Genomic DNA, 17,816 nt, shown 5'->3' with positions numbered 1-17,816 from the left:
ATATGGCCTTTATCCACATGTAGATTTTTTGGAAGTTATTAACAAAAAACAGGTTTAAGTAAAATTGTTAAATGCTGTAATACACACTTAGATCTGGCAAGAGACTGATACAGAAAATGTAGAATAAATTTCTTCTTTAGGCAGAGGTTCAAGAAAGTTCTCTCTAAGGTTGTATATTTAAAGTGAAGGTCTCAAAGGAGAGGAGTCAGCCTTGTGAAGTCGGTTGGAGGGTGGATGTTCTAGGCAGGCGGAACAGCATGGGCAAAGTCACGAACTGGAAAAAACCGGGCACATCAGAGGAAAGGATAGCCCCTAATGGTTGGCGTTTTAGAATGAGGGTAAAGAATCCTGCCAAGTGTGATTGAGAAGTGAGTACTTGGTCAGCCATGGTAAGGAGTTTGGATATTATTCTGTTTGTGATGGTAAGCTGGCAGGAAGTATTAAGCAGTTATAATAAATTATATTTTTGATACTTTTGAAAGACTACTTTTGCTGCTTTGTAGGTCAGAGTGTCCACACTTTTTTGATTGTGCATACCAATCAGTATACAATGACTAAATGTTCATATTCATTGTCTTTCTGCCTCTGCTTCTTTCTCTATCTGCCTCTGTCTCTCTCTTTATACATATATATGCATACATATACATGTTTATATTGTATATAAAGCTATATATAACATAGGTATATTCATCAATAAATATTTTAGCAAAATTTTAATCCTTCTGATTAAAACTAAATATATCACCAAATTATTATTTTCATTGTGCACAAAAATGGATCATCTATGTGTGCTTGTGCCTTTGTACTGATGCCATCTTTGGAGATGACTATTGGAGAGAAGGAATGGAATAGTGCAATTATGGAGTAGAGTGAGCAGGAAGAGGCTGTTGTGGTAGTCCAGATGAGAAATGATGATAACTTAGACTACGTCGTGGCGTATTTGTCACGTTCACTATGAAAAGACTCCTTATTGGAATTACAGATTTATGTTCTCTACTAGCCTTTGATATCAATTACTTTCCTAACAAGTGACTCATTCTTATTATATTATATTATATTATTAAAAATCTATTGGATTGCTTAGTGGGTTGTTGGATTGAAAACATCTTGAAATAGACTTCCCTCCATGATTAGCCTATTTATTGTAGTCTTCTGGAAAAGGGGAATAATTTAGGAAATTACTGGTACTTTCCTCTTCTATTTGTTGGCAGAAGTAAATGGGGAGCAGAGCCATGAAAAATAAAATGAATCTATCTATCTACATAAGAACAATACAACTTGCAGCCAATTTCATCCACACTTGTGTAACTTCTGTCTCAAATGAATAATTAAAATCAGGCATTAAAAACTTGCCTGCTCTCTATGAACTCCCAGCAAATGGACTGCAAATGCTTTCACTTTAAAGGGATCATTCTGACAGGTGTGTTTGAAAGGAGGTTGTAAATTCTGGGAAGGAAAAATCAACTCTACTTGTACCAGCATTCTTCAGGATGCTCTTCCATTTTGAAACCAAAATAACATAAATTTTGGTAGGGCAATAATAGACTAAGGCCAGGAAATCTGAATCTACTAATGTCTTCTTTTCCATTTTGCTTCTTCCAGCCTATATTTGGATGAGAATTTATTTGGGTTCTGATTCTTTAATCTGGTTTTCCTTTCTTGGAGGAATTCCCACGTACTTATCCAGACTGGAAAGGAGGTTAGCAGGGCATAGAAAGAAGTCATTAAGTAAATGATCCTGCAAAGCTCTAAAAACCTTTCTGAGGAAAGAAAAAACGACCGCTCTGGGTTTTGACAAAGAACATTTGCAATTTGGGGAGGAGAGAGGACCTCTGGTTCTCCTCTCCTCCATCTAGAGGCCATAGCCTGCCAGACAGCCTTTCTGTTTTAGAAGATCCAGGCATAAAGGTGTTTTTGCTTGTATTTCTTCTGTAACGACAAATGGAACATTCTTTTGTCGTTTTAGGTACTCAAGTTTAATGGCTGAGAAGCCTGCCCTCCTTGCATTTGCAGTTTTCCTGCCCTGGTCATAAGAACAATAACTTAGGTCGATATTTTACAACACCTCTCTGGACTGGTATAACAGACATTTTCTTGGACATTAGAAATAATTTAATTAATTGAAGAGTAATTATCCCTCTGTATTACTTTGAACTTGGCCTCATCGCAAACACAGTATACAGATTTTTCAGTGAGGTTATCATTCAAAGTGTGAAAATGAACAAAAATGTTAACTAGAAACTGGAATTGGTACTATTTTCTTGTGTCATTCATTCATTCAATCAGTAAATATTCATTAAATAATGTAATAACTACCATGTACATAAGAGAATATTACGTATATGAAGACTGCAAAGAATTCTGAAACCATTTCAACCCTTAGAAGCAAACTGTCTACTTTAAAAAGGATTGGATTTTGAGAAATTCTTTGCCATTTTCAAAGCCCATTCACCTGCTATAAATCTTCATCTGAACTTATGAACAGTAGCAGAGGTGCTAGGCTGGGCACATACTATAATCATACAATTATAGAATTTTAGGAGCAGTAGGGATTTTAAAGGTCATCTAATGTGACCATTTAATTTTAAAGCTTAGGAAGCTAAGAGATTGTGATTTGTCTGAGGTCCCAAAGCAAACCACTGGCAGAGCACCATCACAGACTTTCTAATAGGGATCGCAAAGCATGTGACAGTAGCACTGGATCAGGCACCAAATGACACAGAATAACTATAAGTACTGTGCCTCCTTTCCTGTATTTATTTGTTATGCAGATATGCGTTAGACTCACAATACACATTTATTGAACTAATGACTGGCAGATTTCCTCCCATGTAGGATACTGTGCCATGTACTGAGGAAAATGATAAATAAAAACCAGATCACTTCCTCCAAGTTGCTCTAAATTTGATCTTCCTGTCCTCAGTGAGTTTGCAGTCTCTCAGGGAAACCAAGATATATCTGCTTAAAAAACGCCTAGTGGAAAACGTTTTCTTAAATATGATTGCATGCACGAAGATTGGGTTCAAATTCAATGAATGCTTTAGGAGGTTAGGAGAGAAATCTAAGCGTTGTAATTGATGGGAAAAAAATCCCCCAAACTAAAACACACACACACACACACACACACACACACACACACACACGATCATTTAATTACATCACTCTCTGCTGCTGCCTTTCCGAGATCTCCCCCAGGCTGGGACACACAGCCTGTGCTCCGGGTAAGGTCAAGATGCCAACTCAGGAAGCATAAAAGAGGGGACGAACAGAAGCCCACCCATCTGTATCTCCTCAACTAGCAAAGGCGAGAAAGACGGAGAAAAAAGGAAACAGCAACACAGACTGATAGAAACAATAAAGCAGGAATAGGAAGCTCCCGACACAGCGACTGCTCCGGGAGCCCGGGGTCGACCGCCCCCGCGGGCAGGGTGCGCGGACTCAGCGGTGGGACCCGCGGCCGCGGGGGCGCAGAGTGGGCGGCGGGAGAGGCGGCGGCAGCGCCTGCGAGGCCGAGGGGAGGTCGCCGGAGGCGCCTCCAGCGCCCGGAGACCCGGTGCGCAGCGCAGCTCGGCCGCGGGACGCGGCGCCCGGAGCCCCGGCAGCGCCCGCCCTCCCTCCCGCGTTGCCCGCCAGCGCCCGCGCCCGCTCCGCCAGTGACTTCAGCTCAGCTCCACCCCCGCGCGGCGGCGGCTCGCTCGGTCCGGACCCGCGCTCTGCACAAGCCCAGCCCGGGCGAGCGGCCGCCACCTGCCTGGCGCCGCCTCCGCCCGCCCCCACCGCGGCCCAACTTGGATGGAGTTGGGGTCCTGAGCGCCGGCCCCCCACAGCCGCCAGCGCCGAGCTCCGCGCCGCCACCTTCGGTCCGGGACCCTCTCTCCGCTGCTCTTCGCTCCCGCGATGGGAAAAGTTGGCGCCGGCGGCGGCTTCCAAGCCCGGCTGAGCGCGCTCCTAGCCGGCGCGGGGCTCTTGGTCCTCTGCGTCCCGGGCGTCTTCGGCGGCGGCTCTTGCTGCCCCCCGCCGCACCCCAGCTCGGCCCCACGCTCGGCCTCGACCCCTAGGGGCTTTTCTCACCAGGGGCCGCCAGGCAGGGCTCCTGCCACGCCCCTGCCCCTCGTAGTGCGCCCCCTGTTCTCAGTGGCCCCCGGGAACCGAGCGCTGTCCCTGGAGCGGGCTCGGGGCACTGGAGCATCCGTGGCGGTTGCTGCACGCTCCGGCCGGAGGAGACGGAGCGGTGCGGATCAAGAGAAGGCAGAACGGGGAGAGGGCGCGAGTCGGAGCCCCCGGGGAGTGCTAAGAGATGGAGGGCAGCAGGAGCCTGGTACTCGGGAGCGGGACCCGGACAAAGCCACCCGCTTCCGGATGGAGGAGCTGAGGCTGACCAGCACCACGTTTGCTCTGACGGGAGACTCAGCACACAACCAAGCCATGGTCCACTGGTCTGGCCACAACAGCAGCGTGAGTAGAATGGGACTAAGGGCAAAGGGGTGGAAAGATGGAAAGGGTTAAAGTCGGCTGTGTGATCTGGTGGAGAATTGGGGGGAAATAGGGTTTCTGGACTTGGGAGATGCTGCAAACTGGTCTTTGCCCACTTCCCCCAAGAGTTAACATCACCTGCTAGGAGACTAGCCTCCCCATCTCTCCCACCAACACCATCAGAGTCCTCTCCAAATGCCACAGTTTCAAACTGAGGAGTCAAATCCCTATTTCTTGTTGCCTTGGTCGCACTGGTGTGTGAAACTGAAGACCAGACAAACAGAGGGGTTAAAGTTCTCCTAATACAGAGACGAAAGGGTTAAATTTCCAGGCAGGCTGACATCCCCTCAAGTGACTTTCCCTTTACTTGCCAGACTTATGTACTGGCTCAAGGAAGATTAAGAAGACCCATGTATGTAGGCGTTTTATTTTATTTCCATTTAATTTCATACAGAGCTCCTAACCCCTTCTTCCCCACAAGGGAGAACTGCAGTGGAGAGTATAGGGTGTTCTTTAGTGTATCCTCTGCTTTAGGGGACCAAGTGGATGCAAGTTTCAGGACAGGAACTCTCCAGCATCTTCTAACAGCACTAAGCGAGTGTGTTTTGAGAACTGGGGCTTTCCAGTCTGTGAATGAGCGGTTGTTCTCTGGCATGGTCAGTCTCAGGAAAATCAGATATATCCCAGTGACAACAACTCCCTGTTCTCCCCCATTGCCTGACCTCCTCTAATGAAGAGCACAAATAAAGACTTAACATACCCTTTATGAAGGCAGGAAAGGGATTGCTCAATTCCAGGAGGCTGGATTCCAGGGGACTTAGGATGCAAGTCCATGAGCTTTGGTCATATCAGGAAAGGTTTTAGATTTTCAGAAAAGCTTGCTTGTCTGCAATCTGAGGGAGCTATTCCCAATGAAATTGAACCTGGAAACTTCAGTGAGTAGAAATAATAAAGAACCAGCTTTGATTCTAATAACTAACAATGATTTTAAAGTGTGGAAACTTCTCCAGGCATAGACAAGAACATAAAAACCAAGGATGGGTAAAATGGGGGAAAAAATTTTCAAGTTTTACAGCTTCAACCAGGTAATTGAGATTGTAGTGTTTGTAATATGCACAATCTACACATTCTGGTACCTTTCAGAACGTTTTCCGTTGTGATGTAATTCCCAGAAACCTTCCCAGAGAAGTGCCACTTTAGTGAGTTGTGCTCATTGTCAGCTTTTAAATGAGAGTTGTGAACATTTTAAAATGCTAGTCTGTCATCATGAATTCCTTGGGTGCTTAGATATAAATTGTATTAAGGCAAATCATGATAGATAATATTTAGTATTGATTGATGTATCTGTCCTGAGAGCGGTAGCAGGGTTTTCCCTACAATTCCTCCTTCATGACAGAGGCTGTGGTTTTATATGGTTCTCAGGAGTGGTTTGATCAAATAAATGAAGCTGAAATTCTTTCCATTCAAGTTCTGGAGACCCTTGCCCTCATTCCTTACCTTAACTATTTTATCTTTCATATCATAGCCACTAAAATTAATCCTCTAATTTGAACTCAAATCTTCTTAAACTGATTGAATAACTTTCACACTGCTTTAAGTGATAAACTCAAAGCTTCTGGCTTTGAGGGGAGATTTTAAACACATCAAACATGTTAGCTCTTGTTGTATTAAGAAGTAAAAGACCTTGGACTCAAAATGTTTCTGGCTTTTAATGTAATTCAAGCTGGAAAATATCACTCACCCATTAGACCTCTTTTTTTTTTTTTTTTTTTTTTTTTTTTTTTTAAGCTCATCTCTTGAAAGATCTTGGAAAGAAAGAGAAAAGTAGAATACATCTTTGGCAAATTTTTAACCTCCATTTAGGAAATGGTGCCAAGCACTGCCAGCATTAAAAAATAATAATAAATGCTGCTTATAATTCTAGTAGGGCTTGTTAGGGTCAGGGCATTGAACATGCAGGCAAGTCTGAGATAATGTAGGAAATAAGGTGATAAGTGTTAAAGTTTTGATCACTCAAATCATGTTAACTAATGAGGTGAGATTTCTGCCCTCTGAAGTCTCTTATTCCATAAAGACCTCTTCTGACCCAGTCCCTGCTCTGGTCACACACACAATGGTGTTTCTTCTTTTTCTTTTGTAAGTGTAGACATACAGATAGTGGAGAAAGAGAAATAGTCTTTATCTGTGTCCTCCAAAACAAAGCTAGTCCTACGTATCTGGACCAGACTCAGAGAAAGTTTAAAATATTTTTTAAAGGAAAGAAAGCATAAATAAACTTTTTTTTTTTGGCAGTTTTGTAGAATGCAAAGCAGAGTGGAGACCTGAATTCTAGTTCTGCTTATTTGTGGTTAGACTGAGGCAAATTGTGGATTTTTCCATCTCTAAAGTGGAGGCTATGCCAGTCAGATTAACTAGAGAGAATTAGGAGCCAGGCTATACCTAAGAGGGCAGCGTGACTTTAAAGCCTCATACACTTGTTTGGGACTCTGAACAGCACTTCACTTTACCCCAGAGTGGGAAATCCACTAATTTAAACCCGAGGGCCAGATTGGAGTGGTGGGGGGCATGGGGGACTCTTATCTTTTCACATTTAGGTGCCCTCCACTATAAATCTGCCTCCAAACCCATTCAGGGCCACAGGCAACACACATCCTGTGAAGCCCTCTCACCTTTAGCAAAAAGCCTTTGCTAAGAAGAGTCTCTGATTATGACAACACCTGCATTCAAGGTGCAAATGCATGGTAATTATAGGCTGCCTGTCAATCTGGTGAAGAATTCTGGATGGTTCACTCACCTCCTTCCCTTCTCTTTCCTGCCCCCTCAGCTGTTGGACTTGAGCAGTTGTATAAAGACATGTCTGTTTTGCCTCGTCTGTGGGTGTGATGTGATTCCTCTGTACTGCAGTCTCGATTGATGGAAACTGTTGCTAGAGTTGGTGGAACACCTGGGGGGATCTTCTGGCATGAAAGGTGCTGGGTATGAATCATTTGTCATGAGCTTGGTGTCGTAAGCAAGAACATATTGTTCCCACCCTACTCATCCCAGGCATGCTGTGCCCTGATCTAAATTTATATAGTAATCCTTAGAGTGTTAAAATATATATTTGCCTTTATATGTATGCATAATGGTGTATGTGTTTATTCCTTATTTCTAAAGGATTTTAAAGTGCTGTAGCATTAATCTTTATAAAATTCTTTGTAGGTAGTAAGTAGATGATGAGTGTTAATATCTCTTTTTCATGTTTTTATGCCAGAGTTAAGTTTAGTATTTCAATTCACCACTCTGCCCCTTTCTCACTGGCAATTATATTACAAGATGTGTTAACAGAGGGTTTTACTTGACTTCTATTTTGCCATGATGACATCTTTAATGTTACATTTCTCATAGCACGTGATGGACTGCTTGATTTCTGTGTACCTCTTTGCTTCTAGTTGTTCTGGGATTTGACATTTACCCTCCAACATTAGTGAATAAATTGAGTCCCAATCTGGGCCAACTTCTGGGATAGATGCCTTACATTCATCATCTCACTTAATTTTTCACAGAAATGTCATGAGTAGGTGTTATTATTGTCATTACATACAGGAAGAAACTGAGGTTCCAGAAGGCTAAATGAATTGCCAAATAGACACAGGGGGTCAATGGCAGAACAGAGACTGTCATCCAGGGTGATCCTGTGCCCAAACTGCACAGAGGTCACTTGTACAATGGACTTTAAAATAGAACAGAAAAACTCAGACCTTTTGGAATCTATATTTTAGATAATCCTATCTTGAGTTGATTTCTGATGATGGTGGAGGAGGATGTACTCTTAGCTGGAAGCTCCATCTTCTTGTAGAAAAGCGAGGACATTAACACGTGCCTGTCACATTGCACTCTTTACCTTAAGTAGTGATTTGGTTGTTCTCTCATCCACCCACCTCTTCATCTTCAGTGAGATGTGGAATCTGCACCTGGTGATTCAGTGAGCAAGAGGTAACCTGCGATCTTTCGTCTTGCAGCTCAGTTGTTCTTCGGGAATAGATTCCTTTTCTAATTTAATGACAAATCTGATATTATAGGCATGTTGGCTATGAATGCTTGACTTGGCTATACATTTTGATACAGTTTTTTTTTTTTGGTGGGAGGGGTGCTGACCTTTTAAAAAGTAAAATGATAAAAGATTTTAGCATTATCTAGCAAGCCTACATAATTCCTTCTCTCAGTACTTAATGCTATATGAATGCTAATGTGGTGTGATTTGGAAGGCAGTGGGTTTAAAATCAGACAGATTTGAGTTTGAATCTTAGTTGTCCTACTAAATCAGCACATTGCCTTGAGTAAGTCACTTAAATTCTTCGAGCCTCAGTCTCCCCATCTAAAATATGAGGATAGTATATCTTCTGGAGGCTTTTTGCTAAAGAGGCGACATCATGGATACAAAGTGCTTTGTTCATAGTAAATGCTCAATAAATGCTACTTACTTTTCTTATGGGAAGAAAGAGTTCTCTACTGGGAATTAAGAATTGTTGGTTATAATCCTGGCTGTATACAAAAATTATATATGTAGTCATAGCATGTTGAAATGTTGTGGCCTCAATTTCATCCTCTGTAAAATGGCGCTAATAGACTAAAATCCTTTACAGGTCAAAACTAATTTAATAGTTCGTTCATACAGATACTGTGTACCTACCGCATTTACTAAGTAAAGTGCACTAGGAGTGTTGGGGATGCAGAAATGACACAAAGACCTATACCCTTGACCTGTAAGGGAACAAACCTTTTATTTCACAAGGTTCTTCCTTTTTCCTCAGTTCATATGCATATCTATTTAAGGAAAATGAAGTAATTTGAGATCCCAGCAGGCCTTCATTTCAATCTGGGCACATGGTTTGCAGCAAAACATAGTTTATTAGGTTTGTTGTATTACATCTTCATGTTAAGGAACTTGCTATCTTTGGACCTCCCTGTCCTGCCAAAAAATGCCCTAATGTGAAATTGGAAAGTAAAAATCTCTTAGTTATTGAATGGGATTTTCGAGCAATCATTGACATGAATGTTGACTGTCAGAACTATATCCACATTTTTTAAAAGAGACGCCTTAGAAATTCATAGGATAGGGCAAGAAAGCAGATACACCAATCACATTTATATATAAGAGTAATGATTGCTCCCATTTAGGAGTAATTGCTATGTGTCAGCATTATGCTAAGAGGCTTATACAAATTGTTATATTTACTTTTAATTCAACAAGTATTTATTGAGTTCCTAATATTTATCATTCACTGGCATACTGATATTTGTGAAGTGCTACACAAGATGAAAAGAAATAATTCCTGCCCTCAATGAGCTCTTGGTCTTGTACACAAAGAAACTTCTTAAGAGACAGCAGGGGATGTGCATTTTCTGAGGACAGAACATGCTGTAGGAGGTCAGAGGAGAGTTGGACATCTTCTGGCTGGGGTGGCCTTCAAACTGGATTGTAGAGTATGTACTTCAGACAAACCTTGAAATGTAGAGAAGATTGAAAGTAACAGTTGGAGATTATTACAAGGATATTTTTAGCTGAATGGATGTCATGACTAAAGGTTGAGAGATGTAAACCTTCCTCTTTATATCCAGGAATTTAAATTACTTTATTTAAAAACTATGTTTAACTAAAGTTTTAACCTTAGGAATGACTGAAAAATATGAATTAAGCAAAAAATATACACATCAATCTTGTAGTAAATTTGGGTACATTCCAAGCCCAGTAGGAAAATAAAAACCTTTATGGTCACTGAGAGACATGACTGCCCTTATTTGCACATTAAATCTTAGCTGGAGTCATCATCATTTCATTTTTACCTTGACATTTTCCACACACAGTTTTCACAAAAGGACTTTCTTTTGTTTAAGTTGCTGATGAGAGAGATCACTGTTCAGGCTGCCTTGAGGATAAATTGATTTGGCTCCCTGCCAGCTTATATTCAGTCACTAAATGTATGTAAAATATTTGTCCTGTTTTTGGGTATGTCTCAATTACTGTCCCTTATTTTGTGGCTCAAAGGTGTAGAGAAGGCACTTGTGTCTCCTGGAGGGGAAACTGCCAAACAGCGTCTCTGCAGTGACTAAAGGGGATGGCAGAGAAGAGATGTGCTCATTGCGAGGTGAGCCCAGGCTCCATAAAAGTGCAGTGGTTCCTGTTAAGGAGCTCAAACTCTGCTCCGATTGCATGGATGGAGTAAGCAAACAGTTGGCAAGAAGCAAAGGTGGAATCTTACTGTGCAACGTTTAGAATGAAAGAACAGAGCTTATCCTAGAATGTAGATAGGAATAAAAAAAGGACGTGGATGTTCTGTCGGAAATCCTATGTGAGATTTTACACACATATGAAAGATATTGTGTCTATTTCTATAGCACTCCTGAATGTTTTTATACCACTTTAGATCAGTTATAGCCCTTTTTTCTCTTTGCAAAATGATTCAGTTTTCGAAGATCAACACATTACTTCCATTACTTAAGGTATTTTTTTCTCACCACAATTCTATAAGATAGGAAAGACAAATGTCATCTACACTCTCAGATAAAGAAACCAAGATGTTCCTATTAAGTAGGTCAGTTAGTGGAAGAAGAAGGTCAAATAACATTTGGTCACACTGTAGGAGTGATTCTTGGTTTGGCACACTGCTGGCTTGCCACAGGCAAGAGTTAGAACACAGCTGCACCCTAGCTTTGTGGTTTGTCTGAAGCCTATGCACCTGTGTCCATAAGGTTTTCCATTGTGGGAAGAAGAGTGAATAATGGCCGTAGAGCTCCTGAGTTCTAGGTTCAGCTTTTCAAGTTGTTTGTCTTGGGCTTTAAAACAAGTAGCCTCATGAAAAGTCATGCTCTTGGCATTGTTTAAACCTCTGAAGTTCCCTTAAAGAGTGATAATGGGACCTTCTGGAAGAGTGATGATGGGACCTTCTGGAAGTGAGGTTCCTAGTAATAACCTGTCTGCCATATATATTCCACTGCTAATGAACTTCAGAGATGAGACTACTTATGACTGGGTTTATTGCAATAGTGGCTTGGGGTAGAAAGGAGGTACAGCTATCTCTTCCTCTGTTTAATTTTCGTATGCAGATAAAAGCTAGTTAAAAATAATATTAAAGGTGGTCTCACTACGTCTTCCCGTATAGGAAACCTAGAGTATTAATCAACATTTTGGAGCAGCAGTAGTCAAGCTGAAGGACTGCCTGTTGATGCTAATGGGTTTTACTTGCTCAAGGATTATAATTGAGTTACCAGCTATAGCTTTTTCTACTTCTAACTTTTGGGGTGAGAGTGGAAGAAGAGAGCAAAGGAAAGTTTGCTGAACATCAGGGATAACTCTATCTACATAAGACATATTGATTATAACAGATGTCTCCTTTAACAATATTAATATGAATAACCACCAATTTAGTGAATAGCTTCCCCAGAAATATGATCTGGAACATCACCACATGATTTCTCTTGATTCTCACAACACCTTTATGAACTACATATTGTTGTCCTCATTCTAAAGCTGTAGAAGTCAAGCATAAACAACTTGCCAAAGGTTACCCAGCTAGCAGGTGGCAGAGCTGGGATTTGATTTTTGCCCTTTCTGGCACCAAAGCTCCTTCTGCTAAATCATGCTTTGTATGGGTTTATTTTTATATAAATTCATTTTTGAATGGGTTTATTTTTGAGTTTCTTTTTTTTTTTTTTTTTTTTTTTTTGAGACAGAATCTTGCTCTGTCACACAGGCTGGAGTGTAGTGGTGCGATCTCTGCTCACTGCAAGCTCTGCCTCCTGGGCTCACGCCATTCTCTTGCCTCAGCCTCCCAAGTAGCTGGGACTACAGGTGCCCGCCACCATGCCCAGCTAATTTTTAAAGAACTCCACAATTCAGTGCAGATGGGGTGATAGGGGAACTCTTGATATGAATAACTTTTCTTGGGGGTCTCCGTTTCACTTCACCCCACTGTCAGGTCAGTGACACTTGACTTGGCAATAACTCGCTCCATGATGCAGTTTGGGTTGAAACCCTCACCTCTGTCCATCCCCACAAATGGTTCTGGGGGTTATTAATGTGTGTCATCTTGTTATCCTGGAAGGATGTTTGGGATGGGCTGTTTGGTTTCTCCCTGCTGACTAATGACCCTACAGTGACAGTGTGTACAACGTGTACACTTTTTAAAGAAAGCGCTGATAAGAATCATGTTATCAGACAACCAACTAATCATGTTGTGCCCTGGAACCAATAGATTGATGCCTCTAGTCATCTTTCCCTAACCAGAGTAATGGGAGCTGTTGAGACACAAAATCATGGGCTATCAATCCTTCTGCTCCAGGGCCTTTGGTGGTTTGGGGCTGGGTGGTGGGTGGCTGGGGGGGCAGATTAAAAGTGAAAGATTTTATCCTTACCTCAGCAATTCCCACTGTACATTCTTGATTATAATCATTAAAGGGAGAAAGGCTATTTTAGGCACATTCAGCACCCTGGTTTAGAAATTTATCGTCTGCAGCCCTGCTTGCCCTGACTTGCATTTTGCTGAAACGATAGAAGAACTCTTAACTGGGCAGGCATGGGCTCACTCATAGGTGCCTGGGGCAGCATTTCTCAAAGTACTGTCCTCATGGGTCCTGCTTTTGAATGCCCTGATGGGGAGAAGGGACCAGGAATCTGTATATTTTACGAACTCCCCAGGAGATTCTTGGGAACACTCAAGTTTGAAAATCATTTCCTTAAGATTTACACATGAGTTTAAGAGTCTGTGGACTTCTTCCATTGTCTGCATAATTTTGTGTTAATATGCTTTACTTTTTCCCATGGAGAGATGCAGCCCACAGTGTTTATCAGCTTCTCAATGGAAACCATGTGCAACAAAGACATGTGGAATGGAAGGCTCTGTAAATCACACGGGACAGTACAGTGCCGCCCAGGTGAAATTTCTGTCATTCAGTGTATACTAAAAAACTATCTTCCATGGCTGTCCACGTAACCACGGGCAAAATATGTCTTAAATGGCAAAAAGTACACATGATTTAAAATATAATTTATTGGGTTAATTGCCGACTCTACTATCCACTAGATGTATGAACTTGTGCAATTAACTTTATCTCTGTCCTTAGTTCCCACATCTGTAAAATGAGGATACTAATGGTATATTTCTTATATGGTGGCTTGATGGTTAACAGAGATAATATAACTTCTTAACGGAATATCTGGCATATACCAAATCATCAATAAGGGTTAGCTGTTATTACAGTTTCATTGATATTAATAGTGCTCCAGTATGGCCTATTAAAATATGGTTGTAATATGACATTCGTGATGTTGTTTCTGTTTCTGCATGTAGGTTCTCTCGCTCCAGTTCTATTTCCTTATATTGAAGATTAGGGCACTGTCCTAATCCTTTTAGCATCCCTCTCAGCATCTCTAGCTGTTTCTACTTAATACTTGCTTACTAAATATTTGCAATTTTATTTGCTATTTCCTTGGGAAAGTTTTTTTTTTTTTTTCCATGTGTTATGGATGACCTGTAACTTTGTACCTGTGTGTTATGGAATAATGAAGTTATTAAAAGGTTGATTATGTAAATATATATTTTTAATTGGAAAACTGTCCACAAAATATCAGAATAAAATATTACAAAATAGTACAAACATAAACCCATTAAGTCAGAGTTTTTTGTCTGTGTTTTTCTCTCATATATCCCAAGTCCCCAGAAATATACCTGGAGGCCAGGCATGGTGACTAATGCCTATAATCCTAACACTTTGGGAGGCTGAGGCAGACAGATCACTTGAGATCAGGAGTTCGAGACCAGCCTGGCCAACATGGAAAAACCCCATCTCTATTAAAATACAGAAATTAGCCAGGTGTGGTGGCAGATGCCTATAATCCCAGCTACTTGGGAGGCTGAGGCAGGAGAATTGCTTGAACCTGGGAGGTGGAGGTTGTAGTGAGCTAAGACGGTGCCACTGCACTCCAGCCTAGGTGACAGAGCAAGACTCCATCTCAAAAAAAAAAAAAAAAAAAAAAAAAAAAAAAAAAAAAAAAAAAAAAAAAAAAAAAAAAAAACCTGGAAATAGTAAGGGTTTGAGACAGTTTTTTTTTTTTTTTCCAATTATTATGTACTATAAAATTAAACTTTTGTGGAAAAAAAGCAGGAAAGATACAACTCAAAATGTTTGCCAGTGATTATGATGAATGTTAGGATTCTATGCAAGTTTCTTGTGTTTGTTCATTCTTTTTGTCATTTCTCAATAAATGTGTATTGCTTGAGTTATTTTTAAAAGTCATTTTTAAATGAAAATAAATGAAAGAGAGAGCAAACGAGTTTGTGAACTTGGCCTCATTAAAACTGAATTCCGGGCAACAACTGTACAAGAGCTCACATTCAAGTTGCCTGTTTCCCTTTTAATCACTATTGTTGGGAGACAGTCTGGTGTCCAGGCTTTTTGCAAAAGAGCAAGATCACTCTGTGTCTGTCTCCTGGGTATGCAGCAGCATGTGCTACCAGGCCTCTTGTTTATCATCACCTTTGTTGATTCCAGAGAGAATGATTCATGGTAGTTTCATCAACCTGATTATATATCCCAGAAATTCCAGTGACCTCCATTCACCCAATAAAACAACATATATTTCAGTTTAAAATCTCAATCTCTGTCGTGATTTTGCTATCCATCTCCATGTCATGTAAGTACATATAAATATATACATAATAAATATGTGCACTCTTGTATGTCTGTATACATTCACAGCAACATAAGCACCAATGTACAACATTTAAGTCTCCACTCTTAAAAATGAAATATTAGTATCATAAGGCCACAGTAAGGATGTTTGCTGATTGTGAATGCTGACTGGAAAGAGAGCTCTAGAACAAGGAGAGATGAAAAAAAAAAACAGAGAGAAGGAGACAGAGAGATGTCAATAACACATATATGGAAGACAGAAAATGAATAAGAGAGAGAAGAATAGAGAAAGGGAGAAAATGAAGCAGGGAGAGGGAGGGAGATGGGAAGAGAAAGAACATAAGTGCATGACAAAGGCAGAGAGAGACAGAAGGAAAGCCAGAAAGCAGAGGCAGATTGAGAAGAGGAGGAAAAAGGAAAGATGAGAGACAAAGAGACACGGAGAGACCACAGGCAAAGAAAGTCATATTGGGAGACAAAGAAAGAGCTGATGGAAGCATGTAAACAAAGCAGGAGAATCACAACAAGAGAGTAAGAAGTGAAAATAAAAGGCAAAAGTGTTAGTAAGTGTATTAGTCCATTCTCACACTGCTAATAAAGACATACACATGACTGGGTGATTTTTAAAGGAAAAAGGTTTAATTGACTCACAGTTCAGCATGGCCAGGGAGGCCTCCAGAATTTTACAATCATGGCAGAAGGGGAAGCAAACAGATTTCTTCACATGACAACAGAAGAGAGGGGTGCAGAGTGAAGGGTAGGGAAAGCCCCTTATAAAACCATCAGATCTCGTGAGAGCTCACTCACTATTATGAGACCAGCATGGAGGTAACCACTCCCATGATTCAGTTACCTCCCAGTAAGTCCCATGTGTGGGGCCCCCGTCCAGGCTGCTTACCTTGGCTAGCATTGAGTGTCTGTAGCTTTTCCAAATGCATGGTACAAGCTGTCAGTGGATCTACCATTCTGGGATATGGAGGATAGTGGTTCTCTTCTCATAGCTCCACTAGACAGTGCCCCATGGGGACTCTGTGTGGGGACCCCAACCCCACATTTCCCTTCTGCTCTGTCCTAGCAGAGGCTCTCCATGAGGGCTCCACCCCTGCAGCAAACTTCTGCCTGGACATCCAGGCATTTCCATGCATCCTCTGAAATCTAGGCGGAGGTTCACAAACCTCAGTTCTTGTCTTCTGCATACCCACAGGGCTAACACCACATGAAAGCTGCCAAGGCTTAGGGTTTGCACTCTCTGAAGCAATGGCCTGAGCTGTACATTGGCTCCTTTTAGCCGCAGCTGGAGCTGAAGCAGCTGGGATGCATGCAGGGCACCATATCCCGAGGCTGCACAGAGCAGTTGGTTGTGGACTGGGTCCACTAAAGCATTTTTCCCTCCGAGGCCTGTGGGTCTGTGATGGAAGGGCCTGTCGTGAAGGTCTCTGAGATGCCCTGGAGACATTTTCCCCATTGTCTTTGTGATTAACGTTTGGCTCCTTGTTACTTATGCCAATTTCTCCAGCAAGCTTGAATTTCTCCCCCCAAAATTTCTCTGCTTCCCCTTGAATGCTTTGCCACTTAGAAATTTCTTCCACCAGATATCCTAAATCATTTATCTCAAGTTCAGAGTTTCACAGATGTCTGGGGCAGGAGCAAAATGCTGCCAGTCTCTTTGCATAGCAAGAATGATATGTGTCTCCATTGAAATCTCCACTTGAATTGGATCTCCCAGAATTCCCAATTATTGTGGGAGGGACCCAGGGCGAGGCAATGGAATCATGGGGGTCAGTCTTTCCTGTGCTTTTCTCATCATAGTTAATAAGTCTCATGAAATCTGATGGGTTTATCAGGGGTTTCCACTTTTGCTTCTTCCTCATTTTCTCTTGCTGCCACCAAAAGTGCCTTTTACCTCCCACCACAGTTCTGAGATCTCCCCAGCCATGTGGAACTGTAAGTCCAATTAAACCTATTTTTCTTCCCAGTCTCAGGTATGTCTTTATCAGCAGCATGAAAACAAACTAATAAAGAGCTGCCTTTACTCCAGTTTGCAACAAGTTTCTCATCTCTATCTAAGACCACCTCAGACTGGACTTAATTGTCCATGTAACTATCAGCATTTTAGTTAAAGCCATTCAACTAGTTTCTAGGAAGTTCCAAATTTTCTCACACCATCCTGTCTCTGAGCCCTCCAATTCTCTAGGAAGCTCCAAACTTTCCCAGATTTTCCTTTCTTATTCTGAGCCCTCCAGTTCTCTAGGAAGTTCCAGACTTTCTAACATCTTCCTGTCTTCTTCTGAGCCCTCCAAACTGTTCCAACTACTGCCTGCTACCCAGTTCCAAAGTTGTTTCCACATTTTTGGGTATCTTTACAGCAGTGCCCCACTCCTCAGTACTAATTTACTGTATCGGTTCATTCTCATGCTGCTAATAAAGATATTCCTGGGACTGGGTAATATATAAAGGAAAGAGGTTTAATTGACTCACAGCTCAGCATGACTGGGGAGGCCTCAGGAAACTTACAATCATGGCAGAAGGGGTTGCAAACACCTCCTTCTTCACATGGCAGCAGAAGAGAAAGGTGTAGAGTGAAGACGGTGAAAAACCTCTTGTAAAACCATCAGCTCTTGTGAGAACTCACTCACTATCACGAGAACAGCATGGAGGTAACTGCTGCCATG

At 41.7% G+C, this 17,816-nt stretch overlaps 1 protein-coding gene across 4 annotated transcripts in view; it reads left to right on the top strand.

Moving 5' to 3' along the window:
- The first annotated feature begins 3,717 nt into the window (after positions 1-3,717).
- SORCS1 (sortilin related VPS10 domain containing receptor 1) overlaps positions 3,718-17,816 on the top strand; it is a 595,404-nt gene continuing 581,305 nt past the window's right edge. For all 4 annotated transcript variants that reach the window (XM_050804902.1, XM_050804901.1, XM_050804903.1 and 1 more), the window contains exon 1: positions 3,718-4,455. In XM_050804902.1, the coding sequence (XP_050660859.1) occupies positions 3,898-4,455 (558 nt within the window). In that variant the 5' untranslated portion in view covers positions 3,718-3,897. The remainder of the gene's footprint in view (positions 4,456-17,816) is intronic.

This window comes from Macaca thibetana, chromosome 9 (genome assembly GCF_024542745.1).
Source record: "Macaca thibetana thibetana isolate TM-01 chromosome 9, ASM2454274v1, whole genome shotgun sequence".
Taxonomy (NCBI): domain Eukaryota; kingdom Metazoa; phylum Chordata; class Mammalia; order Primates; family Cercopithecidae; genus Macaca; species Macaca thibetana.
The sequence above is the reverse complement of the archived record's forward strand: the minus strand, read 5'-3'. Positions and strand labels throughout refer to the sequence as shown.